The sequence below is a fragment of the Macaca nemestrina genome, chromosome 9 (genome assembly GCF_043159975.1).
Source record: "Macaca nemestrina isolate mMacNem1 chromosome 9, mMacNem.hap1, whole genome shotgun sequence".
Lineage (NCBI taxonomy): Eukaryota > Metazoa > Chordata > Mammalia > Primates > Cercopithecidae > Macaca > Macaca nemestrina.
In genome coordinates this window covers 6576355-6590497 of record NC_092133.1, presented here as the reverse complement: position 1 = coordinate 6590497, position 14143 = coordinate 6576355, and the positions used below count along the sequence as shown (strand labels likewise).

Genomic DNA, 14143 nt, shown 5'->3' with positions numbered 1-14143 from the left:
GCTCAGCCTCCAGGGCAGAATCAGACAGACCTGAGGCTTCCCACAGCCAGTCCAAGTATCTGTTCCTCCTAGTATACCAGTGTTTGGTAGTCAGATAGGATTACATAAGCCCTCTTAGCTGACATAGTAGATTAACCACATGGCCCTGGCCTTTCACGCTGTAAGTGGTGCACCCATGATGTTGGCACCCTTAACCGACTGACTTCTCAGTCTTTGTCCTGTGACTCTCTGTTCTTACTTCTCAAGTTTCATGCTTACCAAGAGGATGCTAGATTTGTTCCTGAACCTGTTTATACAGTTAGTACCCACTATTGAAATGATGTGATTATTGAATGTCATGTGAACCAATAAGGCATGAGAAGACAGTCATTGCTGTGAGTTCAATGCTTTGGAAAGAGCGGGCTACCACAAAATATTCAATGAAAAAGGTAGGGACAGGCCAAGTATGGATTCAGAAGGATTCTGATCTCAGATTCTGCCACCTTTGCTCCACTTTAAAGACAGGAAAATTGGTGTGACTCATGGTGGATAACTTGGAACTGTAGTGGGGGTGCCCACATTCAACGGAAACATCTGGGCCTCACCTCTGAAGGCTGCCCTAACTTGAAATCATTTAAATGTGAGATTTCAATTCATGTGATTCAAATTAAAATAACATGTTTAAGTTAGGTACATGTCATTTTTTTATGATTTCCTCATTGATTGATTTTTCAATTAATGGACCAGAAGTGAGCTTTCACTGCCATTATCATCTCTTCCTACAGACCTCAGAAAACTCTTACCCAACATAATAACCACCTTAAGAGTAATTGTTAAACTTTAATTATTTCCGTTATAACATGATAGGGAATTTAGGAAGCAGCATTTGATGAGCTCTCTATGTTCAACTTGGTAATCATAGTGCAGTCTTTATTTGAATACTGGTTCATTTCTTGAGTTTCACACTAGTTTGTTTCATTGACAGGACTCAATGAAATAAAGGCTTTGGGAGGCAGTGGGAATCCAGCCGAAATATTACTCTGCAGACGTCCTGGGACCAAAAGCCTTCCAGGGTAACTTCTGTTTGCAGCAGAAGTTTGGCTGTTGTAGGGATGTTTTGTCATTGTGATCACTCCAAAGGGAGTGATTTTAAAAATCAGGAAAGAAAGATCTAAAATTCCACTTTTCCTCAAACACTACCTCTTCCAGGATGCTTCTCCCATTTATAAGGGGGTGACAGTTGGGTCTGCTGGCTATCAAGGGCCACATCTCTATTCAGTTTCTGAGGATGCCACCAAAATCACCCGTCTGTAAAATTGCATCTGCAGTAAAATTCTCAATGAGTAGTCATGCATTTTCCCTGTTCATATGAGATAATCAGAGCAATCACAGTGCCTCACCCTCTACCTAGTGAGTCTTCCTAAATCTTGGCAAATTCCTGTGGTGCTTGGTCACTCCCAGTTCTTTTAGCAAGTGGACCAGTGGCTGATGTATTGGGATTCATGTAGAGTGGTGATTGAGCCAGTTCAAAACAGTGACCACACGAGTAATTCCTGAAAAGACAGATTTCTGCCCTTCAGACACTTACTCAGTCACTTTTAATATCACTTTTTATAGGAGTGAGTTCTGGATTTAGAGCTAAATTCATTTATATTATTTCAGTTATGTTAGACAGTATTCATATATATATATATATTATATATATATATATATATATATATTTTTTTTTTTTTTTTTTTTTTTTTTTTCCGATCACCCACAGAATATTACATAGGTTTAGGCTGAACAGCTCATTCTCTGAACCTGCCCTGGATGTCTTGACTCACTGTTACTTGGTTGCGTTAAAGACAGTATGAACTTTAGCTCCCAAAGTGACAGAAGCTGAACTCTGAGTATATGCAGGGTCATCTGCACTCTGCACTTCCTAACGTACTGATGTTAGTGAAGGGTAGTTTTGGGTCAGCATTATAACCCTTCATTGTTGATTCAAAATTCTCTTTTGCAATATGAGTGGAGTGAAAAGTTTCCCATTAAGCAAACTTCTCTGATCTGTTGGTATCATTGAGTTTCTAATTTGGAGGAATTGTTGAAGAAAAGACCTGCATGGATGCCTCATTTTAACCTCCTCATTGGCAATTGCCAAGAACAGTCAGCAGCTTGGTGTGCCATGCCAGGCTGCTGCAGGGGCCCCTCCTCCCTTCCTTCTGCCAGGAGGCCTTACCAGTTTGTGTGTGCCTCTTACAATACTCTAAGGTGGGCGTGGTTTCTGTAAGGTAGGCTTTTTCAGCCTCAGTACTATTGACGTTTGGGACTGGATAGCTCTTGGTTGGGGGGCTGCCCTGTGCAGGCAGCATAGGATGTCAGCAGCATTCCTGGCCTCTACCTGCTAGATAACCAGCAGCAGCTCCTCAGCTGTGGGCAACTGAAAACGTCTTCTTCCAGACTTTGCAAATGGCCCACTGATTGAGAACCTCTGCGGTTAAGGAATGTGCTAATGTGGACTTCGGTGCCCATCTCTATCTGTGGTTTCTTCTGCCTCCTCCGAGACAAGGTCTCCAGGTGACCCAACTTTGCTTTTGCTTTTAAGGAACCTAGGCCGGAGGCTGGGATGCTCTGTCTGGATCGGAGGCATAGATGGCCAGATCTAGGCTTTCCCTTGGGGGAGAACCCTGATGGGTTCAAGATTGTGTAACCTCAAGCCTCTTTGCTCTCCCCATGTCTGTGTTCTTAATGTAGAGGACAGTAACTCTGAGTAACTTTTTAGAGGGTGTTTGGTTTGATAATTGTTTTTTGATAATTTGGTGGATCACTAAAATTATTCTCCAGTCTAAACTTTAAAAAAAAGAACTTATAACATTTCTCACTACTTTTATATTTTGTGAAAAATTACATTTGCAAAAAGAAAAGAAAAAAGGATAGCAATCCTTCTGAAGGTTTTGACTATATCTTAAAATCCTAAATTACTGATGAAAGCCAAACACAGCTTCTTCCTGTTGGGAGTTTCTGCTGTATTCTTGTTGATGTCAGTCATACAAACAACAAATTAAAAACCACAAGAACAGCTGTAGGGGCTCTGGAGAGGGGATTCTGCCCGGAGACAGGCAAGCGGCACAATCCTTGAGAGTTCCCAGGAAATAAAATTCCACATTTGGTGTGAGCAGCCCAGGTCTTCCCATGGTATTCCTAGCACATATGGTGTGGTTTCAAGCCTTTGATCTATACCCTCTGAAGGGACTATATTTTACAACCTTTCCAGAACACACAGCCCAGGGCTCATGGCTATCGGTTCCAAGGGAGCAAGCCATCAAACTTATACCAATTCTTGAAACCACTAAGATACATTTGCAAGATAAATGGGTTCAAGCTCTCCCACATCCCATGGTTCTATACTTGGGGTGGAGTATTTGGAGGTAGCTTAGAATTACAGTCAAGTAAGGTCCTTCCCTTTTTGTCTGATAGAATCATCCCAGCATGGCCCCAGATTGTTCTTGCATTTGTGGGTAAACATCATTTGTCACTCATAATAAGAAAGTGGGAAGAGGAGAACGTTAACATACCTATAGATAATACATGCACTGTTCCTGCATGTGTCACAATTAGCTGTGTCTTGCCCCGTCCGATATGAAAGCCTACAAGATAAGAACAGGAGAGCATTACAAGCGGTGGCTGGGGGTCACTGGCTTTATAGAGCAGATGCCTCAAATCAGATGCCTTCCCAATGCCAAGCTCATCATGGTCATGGAAATTGATTAATGCGTGTTTCCCAGTTTGCTCCTGTCTCTGCTTTCCTTGCACAGAACCAATGCAACACTACAGCTAAGATGGTATTTAAATTAAATTTAGAAGTGAACATACGCTCCTGGATGAAGTAAATAATATAATTTTGTTATAAGCACAGGGAATTTCAGATGTTTCAATGCAGATTTATGGTGTTTTGAAGAAACTTTGAGGAAAAACCAACCACAGATACATATGCTGACTCCATGGCTTATGTTTGCTCTACCCCCGCCTGTCCTGCTAGAACCGGGACTGGCTAAGTGCGGCCTGCATGCCAAATCCCGCTGGGGCCTGGTTTTGTCCAGCAAACTAAGAATGGATTTTACATTTTTAAGTGCTTGAAAAAGAAATTGAAAGCATATAATATTTGTGACACATGGAAATGATCTGAAATTCACATTTCAGTGTCCATCAATAAAGTTTTTACTTTTGTCAATAAAATGGTGAAAATTTTTATGAAAACACCTATTTCTAGTATCCTCAATTTTGCCTCTTGGTCTGCAAATCCCTGAACATTTACTTTCTGGCTCTTTAGAGAAAAAAAAAATGCCAAGCCTTATGTTAGAATGTCTTACTGTCATTGCCATAACTTCTGAATTACTTTCTCTGACTTCATTCTCTGGTGAGTTCTGTCAGACCCCCGAGGCCAGGCAGATTTTGGCCTTTGTGGGGGAGGTTGCTGATTCTCCCCCCTAGTTAAAAAATTAATAATAATAACCTTGGGGTCTTTCTGTAGTATATTGTTGAAGGTTATATACACATAAAGGGGTTGATGATGAGAATTTTCTGGACCAGGCTGGAGTTGCCTTGGCTATTTCTTGGTCCAGCCACCCAGGAACAGTTGGGGGGGTGTTTTGTGCTCTCACGGTTTCTCCTGTTTCATCCAGCCTTTCCTCTCTGACATTTTTAACATGCAGATTTGTATTTTCTGAATATTATTTTATGTCCAGGCACAGACATGATAACCGGAATGTTAAATTTGTGGCAGGAGAAAAGCTTCCATCTGGATTGGCTTATAAACACTTTGGGGGCAAATTTCCATGTACAGAGCTACTCACCAGAGTAACAGTGTGCACAGAAAGTCTTCTGTCAACATTGCTAGTCAGTATTTTTTATCCCCTTTGCTATGTAAACTTCTCTGCATCATGGGTTCTAAATTGAAAATAACTTGTTTTCCTCATTATATTTTCTGTTACATCAACATTTGACAAAAGGATTGTCTGCTACATGCCGTGATTGTCTCAGTGGGCTTGCAAAACTCAGACCTGACCTCTCAGTTCCGTGCAGTTCGTTGATCAAGTGACCATATTCTGCTCCAAAGTGTTGCCAAGCACTTCCTGTGATTCATCATATTTCAGCCGGAATTGGAGTGACAGTATGGCTGTCTCTATTGTCTTTTCATCATCACCTCCCACTTTGGGTGCCTTTGGAACCCCACATCAGGCCATTCCATTCTCCCGCTGGCTTTGTCAAGGGAGACGGGGATGAACAGCCTGTGTCTTATCCCTTCCCCTTGTTCCTCATCAGACACGGTGAGTTTTCAGTCCTTACCCCTTTCCTCCTCATGGCAAGCCCCAAGAATGCATTCCTCCTGCACCTTCCCACCTGGCTCCAGACTCGTCCACCCCATGCCAAGACTCTTCCACATCATGACATCACTCTTCTCCCTTCTCTCTTGCCCTATATAGACTTATAGCCTTTTTCCATCAGCTAATTCTACTGGAGCTTGGCTCTAAGCTCAGTGCTGACCAAGGTCATTTTGCACAGTGAAATAAGTGCCATCCTTGAGCTCAGGTGCTAGCACGGTCCATGCTGAATGTGTTGTTAAACCATTGGCCTGGGTTGCATATGAGGTACTGCTCTACTATTGTGTTGTGCTGGTGGGTGTAAACCTACAGTCAGGAGAAAGAGTACCTAATACTTGTCTATAGGTGCTAGTCATATCCAAATTTTAGGTTCTTACAGTGGGCCAAACCGGGGGTATTTAACAGTTTTCTGAAGGCACTCTTTTTGTGCTTACAGGAAAGTGTGAATTCTAAGCTTATGGCACCTTCCTGCCCTAAACCTCAGGGCAAATCTCTATCAAGCCTCATCAACATCAATACTCCTTTCTCGCCCAGTGTCCAAGTTTCCCAGTGCCTCACTTGCATTAGAGCCCTGAGCCTTCTAATTATGCTAGCCTCACTTACAGAGGAGAATACAGTCACATTTCAGGTCCAGGATCTCATTATTCTTAGACCTCAGGCTTCTCATGCTCCCTGTCACCTTGCTTGTACTCTGGGGCTGGTGTTCTGCACCACATGTAATTGGCAGCTTGGGATAGGCAATGGACCTGACAATGAGAGGACAAAGGCTTCAGGCACCTGAAATGTACAAGAGGAATCTTCCAGGACCTTGGAGTTCTTCAGTAAGAAGTTGCTTTTCTTTTCTTTTTCTTTTTCTTTTTTTTTTTTTTTTTTGAGACCAAGTTTTGCTCTTGTTGTCCAGGCTGGAGTGCCATGGCACGATCTGGGTTCAAGCGATTCTCCTGCCTCAGCCTCCCGACTAGCTGGGATTACAGGCATGTGCCACCATATCCGGCTAATTTTGTATTTTTAGTACAGACAGGGTTTCTTCATTTTGGTCAGGCTGGTCTCGAACTCCCAACCTCAAGTGATTTTCCTGCCTCGGCCACCCAAAGTGCTGAGATTACAGGTGTGAGCCACCGAGCCTGGCCCAAGAAATTGCTTTTCTGAAGCCCATCCTGAAAAGACTTTACTGCAATCACTTTGTAGAAAGCACATATGTCCCCGTTACCGTCAGTAAGCAAATAGTTATTAAGTACCTACTAAGTGTCAAACATTTTTCTGGCTCTACAGGAGACATTTGCAAATAAGATAGAGTCCTTTTCCTCACAAAGCTCACCGTGGCATGGGAGTGGCAGAAGGGCAACATAAATGCATGAATGAGCGAACAGCTAGATAATTTTGATACTGCTGAGTGTTAAGGAAGTATTGTGAAGCAGTCTGGCCTAGAATGAACTCTAAGGAGGTGACATTTTTAGTGAGACCTGGATGGTAATAAAAAAGCAGTCAGTCATCTGTTGATCCAGGGTTGGGTGTTGCAAACACAAAGACCATCCCGTGTTAACATCCTGCAGTGGAAATGATGCTCCTTCTCTTTGCAAGTCAGAGAAAAAGGCCAGATGCGGCAGGTGAGAGTGGTGAGAGATGAGGACATGTGTATGAAATGAGAGGCCCTCTGGGCATTATTTTAAATTGAATGGGAAGCCACTATAGAGGTTTTCTTATAGGTGGTTGAATGACATGGAAACACTTCTTGACTTTTATTCTCTATCCTCTCCTTCTGTAACATCATTTTCACTCAATGTCCTTTCTCTTGCTTCCTTTATTTACAACGCAGCCCAATTCACCAATTCCTGAGAAAATGGCGTGGTTTGGCTGATGTTTGTTGGTAAGAAGCAAAGGAGTCATTATGTTTTCTTTGTTTGGAGATGTATCTGTGGTCATCCTTTTTTCAGCTAGTTGGAAACATAATGGGTGGTCTGTCCGTTTCTAAATATATGTATGTTTCTGCCATGTGCGAGAATTATTTTTAGGACTTCATTACCATGAAGGTGAGGTATTGTTTAAGTTTTGTTTAGGATCTTCCTTTTGTTTAAAGGAATCAATTGTTTGGAGTCCATGAATGTCAGCAGGAGATTAATTTGTGAATAAACTTTAAAGTGTTGACCTTGTCATGTGGTTAATTCACAGGCAGCTGCCAGCAGCTGATGTCAATCAGGGTATGCCTGCTAAAATTTTATTAAGCACGAGTGTTCTCAATAGAGGGCTTAAAACTATGTAATCCATTGTGCTTATTGCTTTGATAATCCATCTAATTGTCCTTGAAGCTTCCAAGCTGTAGGGTTTGGCTTCACTGATAATTTTATGGTCACATTAATAATTGGGCTGCAGCATCTGAATATGTTCTCCAAATAGAGATGAAACAGATAAGTTATTTCTACAGGACAGGGAACACAGAGTGCTGTTATGGAATTTCCCTATTTTTTCCTTCTCCACTTGGAAACACGTCAGCAAATAGTACTTTGAATGATTCTCTTTCTATATTGCCATTGCCATAAGGCAGAACAATCTAAAAACTTTAAACTGCTAGAGCAGATACTTCTCCAGTGACTGTAGGGCTGGAAATCTTTTGTGAATTAGAAGTTTGGAGAGGAGAAAGCTTAGGTTATTGATGTAAAAGCTGCAGTAGAAGAACATTTGGGTCACAAATTATAAATTTTCTGTCTTGCAGATTAATTGCTACCTTTGTAAAGCACTCTTCCCTTCTGCTTTGAGGAACCTGTAGTTTACACAGGCTTGTAACTCCATGCGTGATACAATACCTGGTACCTTCTGGGCATTCAGTTAATGTTAATGTAGCCAAGTCATAGAGTCCATGTTTGTGTTTTCGTCTCGAAGTCCAGAATAACACATCTGTCTATTTAAAGAATTCCAACTGAGTGTGGAAAAAAACCCTGACAAATATAAATTGTGAAAAGTGCTAGTCTTCATTTTTCTCCCCACATGAACTCCTTTGGGTGCTAATGATAAGCATGTCCATTGTAAATACGGATTTTGTGGCATTCACTATTTATTGTCCCATAGCAGTTAGTTGTAAGTATTCGCTTAACAATGCGTGTAGCTTGGAAAACATCGCATTCAGCACCAGGGACAGTGTCACAAGTCCAAGGCGCTCTCTTTTTTTGGTGCTTTTGTTTTCTGTTCTGTTGACCCTCTAGCCTCCCATCCTTCTAGAACCAAGTTTTATCCCAGGGACCAATCTGGGGACCCTGGACCTCCCCTTGCTTGATGCCTTTTGAACACTCCTTGGTCAAGGTGGGCTTGCCTGTTAGAGGAGCCTGGACACGAACTGTTAATAGGGAAGCTAAGAACATAGAATCTGCGACAATGCATGAAAGAGAAGATGATGCTCTGTTCAAAACAGAAGGGATCTGGACAAGCCAATTTTACAGGGTAGTTTTGGTGGAGTCCAGTTTTTGAGTCATTTACACTTCTATTTCATAGTGAACCACCTGTCTTCACAGGACTTTGCTGTACTTTAAAGAAAGTAAAATAAACTTGACTTACAGAACACAGTGTGGAGCTCTAGCCAGTGCACCCTCCTTTAAAGGAAACCTCAGGGCCACCTCTCTGTGATAGCCTGGACCTCTCAGGTTTAGCTCAGCATGCAGTTCCCCACTTTCTCCAGCTACCTTATACCTTTATAATAATCGGCTCTAATTCTTCAGCTGTTATTATCAGCAATTCCTGAATGTACAAATACATATATATACTTGTATACTTACAAATATATAACATGCCTGAATTTTTTTTGTTTGTAAATACACACACATACATACATACCTTTGTAAATGTATTTTAAAAAGTGGTGACAATTTGGGGCATGCAAGTCCTCAGTTATTCCTTTTTGGACAGTAGCAAAAGAGGGAATATACGCACCTTTGTATATTTATTTTAAAAACTGGTGACAATTTGGGGTATGCGTGTTTTCAGTTATTCCTTTTATGGACCATTAGCAAAAAAGGGCATCACAGATAGACATTTGAAAAGAAACTAAGAAGGGCAGGCCCATGGCAGAGCTGGTGCTGCAGTTTTTGTGACCCCACTGCAGGAACGATAAAGGAGAAGCAGTGTCTGCTGGCGTCAGCCTGAGAGCCGCACCATGGCCACGTCCTGGGCGGCAAGGAGCAGGGCACGGGAGGGCTGGACGGCATCTGCTCTTTCATGCTGGCACCACAGGGAGATCTAAGTCAGCAGGGCCCTGGGTGTTAGGAAAGGGTGTTGAGAAATGTCAGAGAAAGGTCACTGCAAGCTTTCTTCCCAGCCACATCCAAGCTGCGCAGTGTCTCCGAGACCTTGAAGATGGGGCCTGAGAGGCAGGACTAACAACTCTGAGGCAATCATAACAAAACATGAATTGTTTGGTTAAAAGGTCAAGAAAGAAAAAAAAAAAGAAAAGTCTCACTGTGCTATCATTAGAAGCAAACACCGAGAAAGTGACAAGCATCTCGTAGAGGAATGGTTAGCAAGTGGAAACTAATTTTACAGTACCTAAGAGTAATGACAGTACTAGTATTAGGTTATTGGATTGATTTAAATGTGCTGCTTTTACTGCCGTAGTCCCACAACACTATTTCCTTCATACGATTTAAATTCTCAATGGAAAGTTCTCTTCTCACATTCCTGGGTGACTGGATGGGGCATTTGTGTGTACCTGGTCTGGTTGCAGAGTTCAAGCAGCAGCAAGCATTCCTCCTTGGAAGATGTATTCAGTATACAGTACACAGGAGGGCAAGCGGCCCCGTTGCTGGTTTGCTGCTCTTTTAAATGGCTTGTTAATTTTCAGCAAGTTCAGAGCTTCCAGTATGTGAGGGTATTATCTCCTAGTATTATCCACGTTGGATAATGCTGAAATCAAGGCATGACCGTCTAAGTGTGGTCTTCAAAACGTTCATCACATAGCGTATTGAAGTTGTCACACTGAATTAGTTCAGAGGCTGTATTCTAGGTTTGCCTGTATGGACCTAAGCTGTCGATGGTGGTTGTTACAGAAATAAAAAAGGCATGGTCTCTGCTCTCAAAGAAAATTCTTTCGCCGTTAATTTATTCTCTCCCGTTTGATCTCTCTTGTTCTTTCCATTTTCCTACTGGATGCAACAACCGTTTTTTTCTTCTGCATTCTTACCCAGGTTTGTGCACTAGCTGTCTCTTCTTGATAACGAAGCCATCATTTATGTCAGCATCTTGAAGGGCTTTGTCACTTAATAGTCTCAAAGTGACATTAATTAGAGGCATAAAATGATACCATTACTATTGCTGGGAGAAATTATGTTTCAAAAAGTAGTAAAGGCGCTGGTTTCAGTGAATCCCTCCTATGTTTCAGAGCCACTCTGAGCAGTAGATTTGGCTTGTTCCTGAATCTAAGGTCTCACCAGGAGTTTGCCAGATTATGCCCTGGACGTGTACTTATTTCAGATGTCAGCTTTTTACAGCTAAAGTGGATTTAGACTTCAGCATATACTCATGGAAATGCAACTACACTGTCATAAGCATTTGAGCTGTTAAATGCTAGAATTTGAGGGAACAGCTAATTTATGGTTGCTAAAAGAATATGAAGTCGATTTTCTTAACCAACTCCCGAGATCACCCCTTCATCAGTCAAAGGCGGTACTGGCTTTTGGTGATGGCTTGTCTGTTCCCTTTTTCCCAGTAGCTGATAGGAGCCATCTGTCAGCCAGCACCCAGCTTGCTAACGTTGAGCTGGGCAGTTCTGAGATCCTTGCTGGCCTTGGATCTCCAAGCAGACAAAGGAAGTTGTTAGTGGTAAAAACTGAAGTTGCAATTTGAAGAGCACAAATTCACAGTGACCCTCCGTACTGGTAAGGCTGTTAGGAGTACTGCCCCTCTTCTCCCCTGCCTTTGGGATGTCGAACAGGGGTGAGTGTTGATGCCTCTCCAGCTGCCTGGCTGCCACCTTCTGAGAGCTCTGCCAGAGCAGCTCCATCAGCTGCTCTTCACGGACCCTTTGGCTGGCTCTCCCCCACTGTCCTCGCCTCTGCTCGATGTCCTCTGCCAGAACACGTGTCTTGCCATGTTGTCATGGCAGACTAATCCTTCTTTGTTCACCCAGCAAATGAATATCTGCCATGCCAGTCACAGTGGAGATGGTTTGTGGATACATGGAATGATGAATGAAGGAGCAAATGAAAAATATAATTGAAAAGGTGTCTTTGTCTCAGATCTGTGGGGGTTGGATTGACCCCTGTTCCAGAGAAACTTAGCAGCTTTTTCCTGACAGTTAAGTAAAACTCTGGAAAACTGTCTCCCATGTTTTCTGCTCGGACTTTGATGACGGAACAGCAGTGTCTGTGGTAGAGTTACTTTAATATAACCACCACTCATGGGTTTCGAGAACGTTAATGTGATTTGATATTGTATGATTGGTTTCTCTTTTCTCCAGCTCTTTCGCCTGTAGATGTATGTCAGGTGGTAAAGCTGTTCCCATTAACTCAGTATTCTCCATTTGTCTAGAATGTCTTTCTGGGGAAGGGCAAATACTTCTTTTTCAGACACCCGTGTAATCTCCCTCAATATGAACATGCATGTTCTATAGTGTTTCTTGCATACAGTTGTGTCCCAGTTGATTAAGGGAGATCTATTTTGTAATCCCATGTGAGAACTTGGAAGTAATGTATCTCTAAGAACATGACAGTTAGATCTTACAGCATTCTAATGCTGAATCTCCATATAGATTAAAGGATTTTGAGGGCTACCCTGGCAACCTCAACACAAATTACTTAGAATTGATGTTTGGAGTACAGCTCATTCAGAAGTTGAGGTGCGTCTGTCTTCATCCCATTTCTCTTTACCTTACTTTTTTTCCATGGTAGGGCAAAGTTCTCAGAATCACACACGTCCCATTCCCCTAAAGCCAGCAATCGAGATGTTAAACCCTGGAAGGATCACCTGTACATGTAAACTCCATGTGATCTCCTTTAACATGTCAGGATAATTTTTAACAAGCCTAGTTATTTCTACTTAGTGCTCTAGTCATAGACCTTAACAGACTTTCCTACAAATGAGCCAACATAACGAACCGGCCTCCCCAGGCCTGTTCATCAGGTGTTTGCTGTGCATCCGCTCTGTGCATGGCCTGTGGGGGAACAGTTGCTTGGAAGAATAAAACACAAGTCTTGCCCCCAGACACTTAAAATCCAGAAGACCTTTGTTTCCAAAATGAAGGAATCGTTGATGGGTTAAGGAAGCAAAATCACATAACTCTCAACAGTAGCACTCCTTCCATGGGGCTGTTCTAACCCTCATGCAAACCCGCATCCTTGGTCCTGGCCCGGCTTCTCTCTTCCTTCCCGGGCAGCGCAACACACCCTCTGGCGCACTCCCAGCACGTTGTTTGTTCCTTTTCCCAATCCTAGCTGATAGCTTGGTGACTTCTGCAGATCAGGGCCTGAGGTGCATCAGCAATGCCCGGTCCTTTCATGCCCAGTGAAAGTCAGTTTCCTTCCCACCTCTCCCTCCCTCCCTGCTTGAGACTTCTCCACCACACTTCTCGCCATGGAGCATACCATGAGCCGTAGCTATTTCGCTTTCCCTGTCTCCCTCCATGAGAAGGTCAGCACGATGTGGGCAGAGGTTTTTGTTCCCTGGCGGGCGAACTTTCAGTGCCCACCTCAGGGCCAGGAGTAGAGTAGATGACTGAGAAATATTTTTTGAATAATGCTTGAGTGAATGAATGAGGAATCTGTGTGAGTGCCCTTTTGGGTGAACTGATAACATACCCTTTTGCTTCTGAAAAGGAAAATAGGACTCGCACAGTTTTGTGATGCATCTGTCCAAATAGTACTCATAGTAGCCCATTTTAAATTTCCTCAAACAAGTAGGAAAAAGGTCAGTCGTCTTCTGCTACCAACACCCAGTTTTGAAAGTCAATAGCTTGGTCTTGCACCTAAACCAGGCCCACTTCATGTCTGAATAAAGGCTTTTTTTTGCCCTGAAGCAGTCCTGGTGGATGTGTTCCAGGAAGAAACACCCTTAATGAACTCAGTGGTTTTCTTTTGACGGTGTGGACAAATTAACTTTTATTGGCCTTGCAGCTCCCCAGATGTGGTGACACTATAATTCTGGGGAGGCTCTGGCTGTTAGGGAAGCTTTTAATGCTTGTTTTCATTATCAAGAATTAAAGGGTAACAATACTGGTGTATCGTGGCAAAGCATCACAGTTAGCAGGGAGTTTCCAACCTGTGTGGCGTCGTGTCCCAGAGGACACAGGGGTCAGCCAGGCTCCCTCTCCCCTCTCTCTCCCTCGGCCCTTTGTCTCCTCTGTCACTCGCCTCCTTGTTTTTTGTTTGTTTGTTTTGGAGACAGAGTCATACTCTGTCGCCCAGGCTGGAGTGCAGCCTGAGATCCAGGTACACTGCAAACTCCACCTTCCAGGTTCAAGTGATTCTCTTCCCTCAGCCTCCTGAGCAGCTGAGATTACAGGCGCCCGCCACCACGCCCCACTAATTTTTGTATTTTTAAGTAGACACGGGGTTTCACCATGTTGGCCAGACTGGTCTCAAACTCCTGACCTCAGGTGATCCGCCCGCCTTGGCCTCCCAGAGTGTTGGGATTACAGGCGTGAGCCACCGTGCCCGGCCCTGCCTCCTTGTTTTTGTAGCTCCTCTCTGTGGCCCTGTCCCAGCAACTTGTATTCTTCCTTTTTCACAGAGCCATCATGCATGATGAAGAAAATGGAGTGCATTCGTATTTTATAGACATTATTATTGTCAGGGATACATGCAGATTTGGACTGGGACAGATAC

At 43.1% G+C, this 14143-nt stretch overlaps 2 protein-coding genes across 6 annotated transcripts in view; one reads left to right on the top strand and one right to left on the bottom strand.

Annotated features, from left to right (window-relative positions):
* LOC105470532 (dedicator of cytokinesis 1) overlaps positions 1-14143 on the top strand; it is a 546684-nt gene that overhangs the window by 244320 nt on the left and 288221 nt on the right. The gene's annotated exons all lie outside the window — the stretch shown is intronic.
* The window catches only part of INSYN2A (inhibitory synaptic factor 2A), a 61073-nt gene that overhangs the window by 14926 nt on the left and 32004 nt on the right, over positions 1-14143 (bottom strand). For 2 of the 3 annotated variants that reach the window (XM_011722595.3, XM_011722587.3), the window contains one exon: positions 3537-3608. The exons of the other annotated variant lie outside the window; for it this stretch is intronic. In XM_011722595.3, coding sequence (XP_011720897.1) covers positions 3537-3608 — 72 coding nt within the window. The remainder of the gene's footprint in view (positions 1-3536; positions 3609-14143) is intronic. 3 annotated transcript variants of the gene reach the window in all.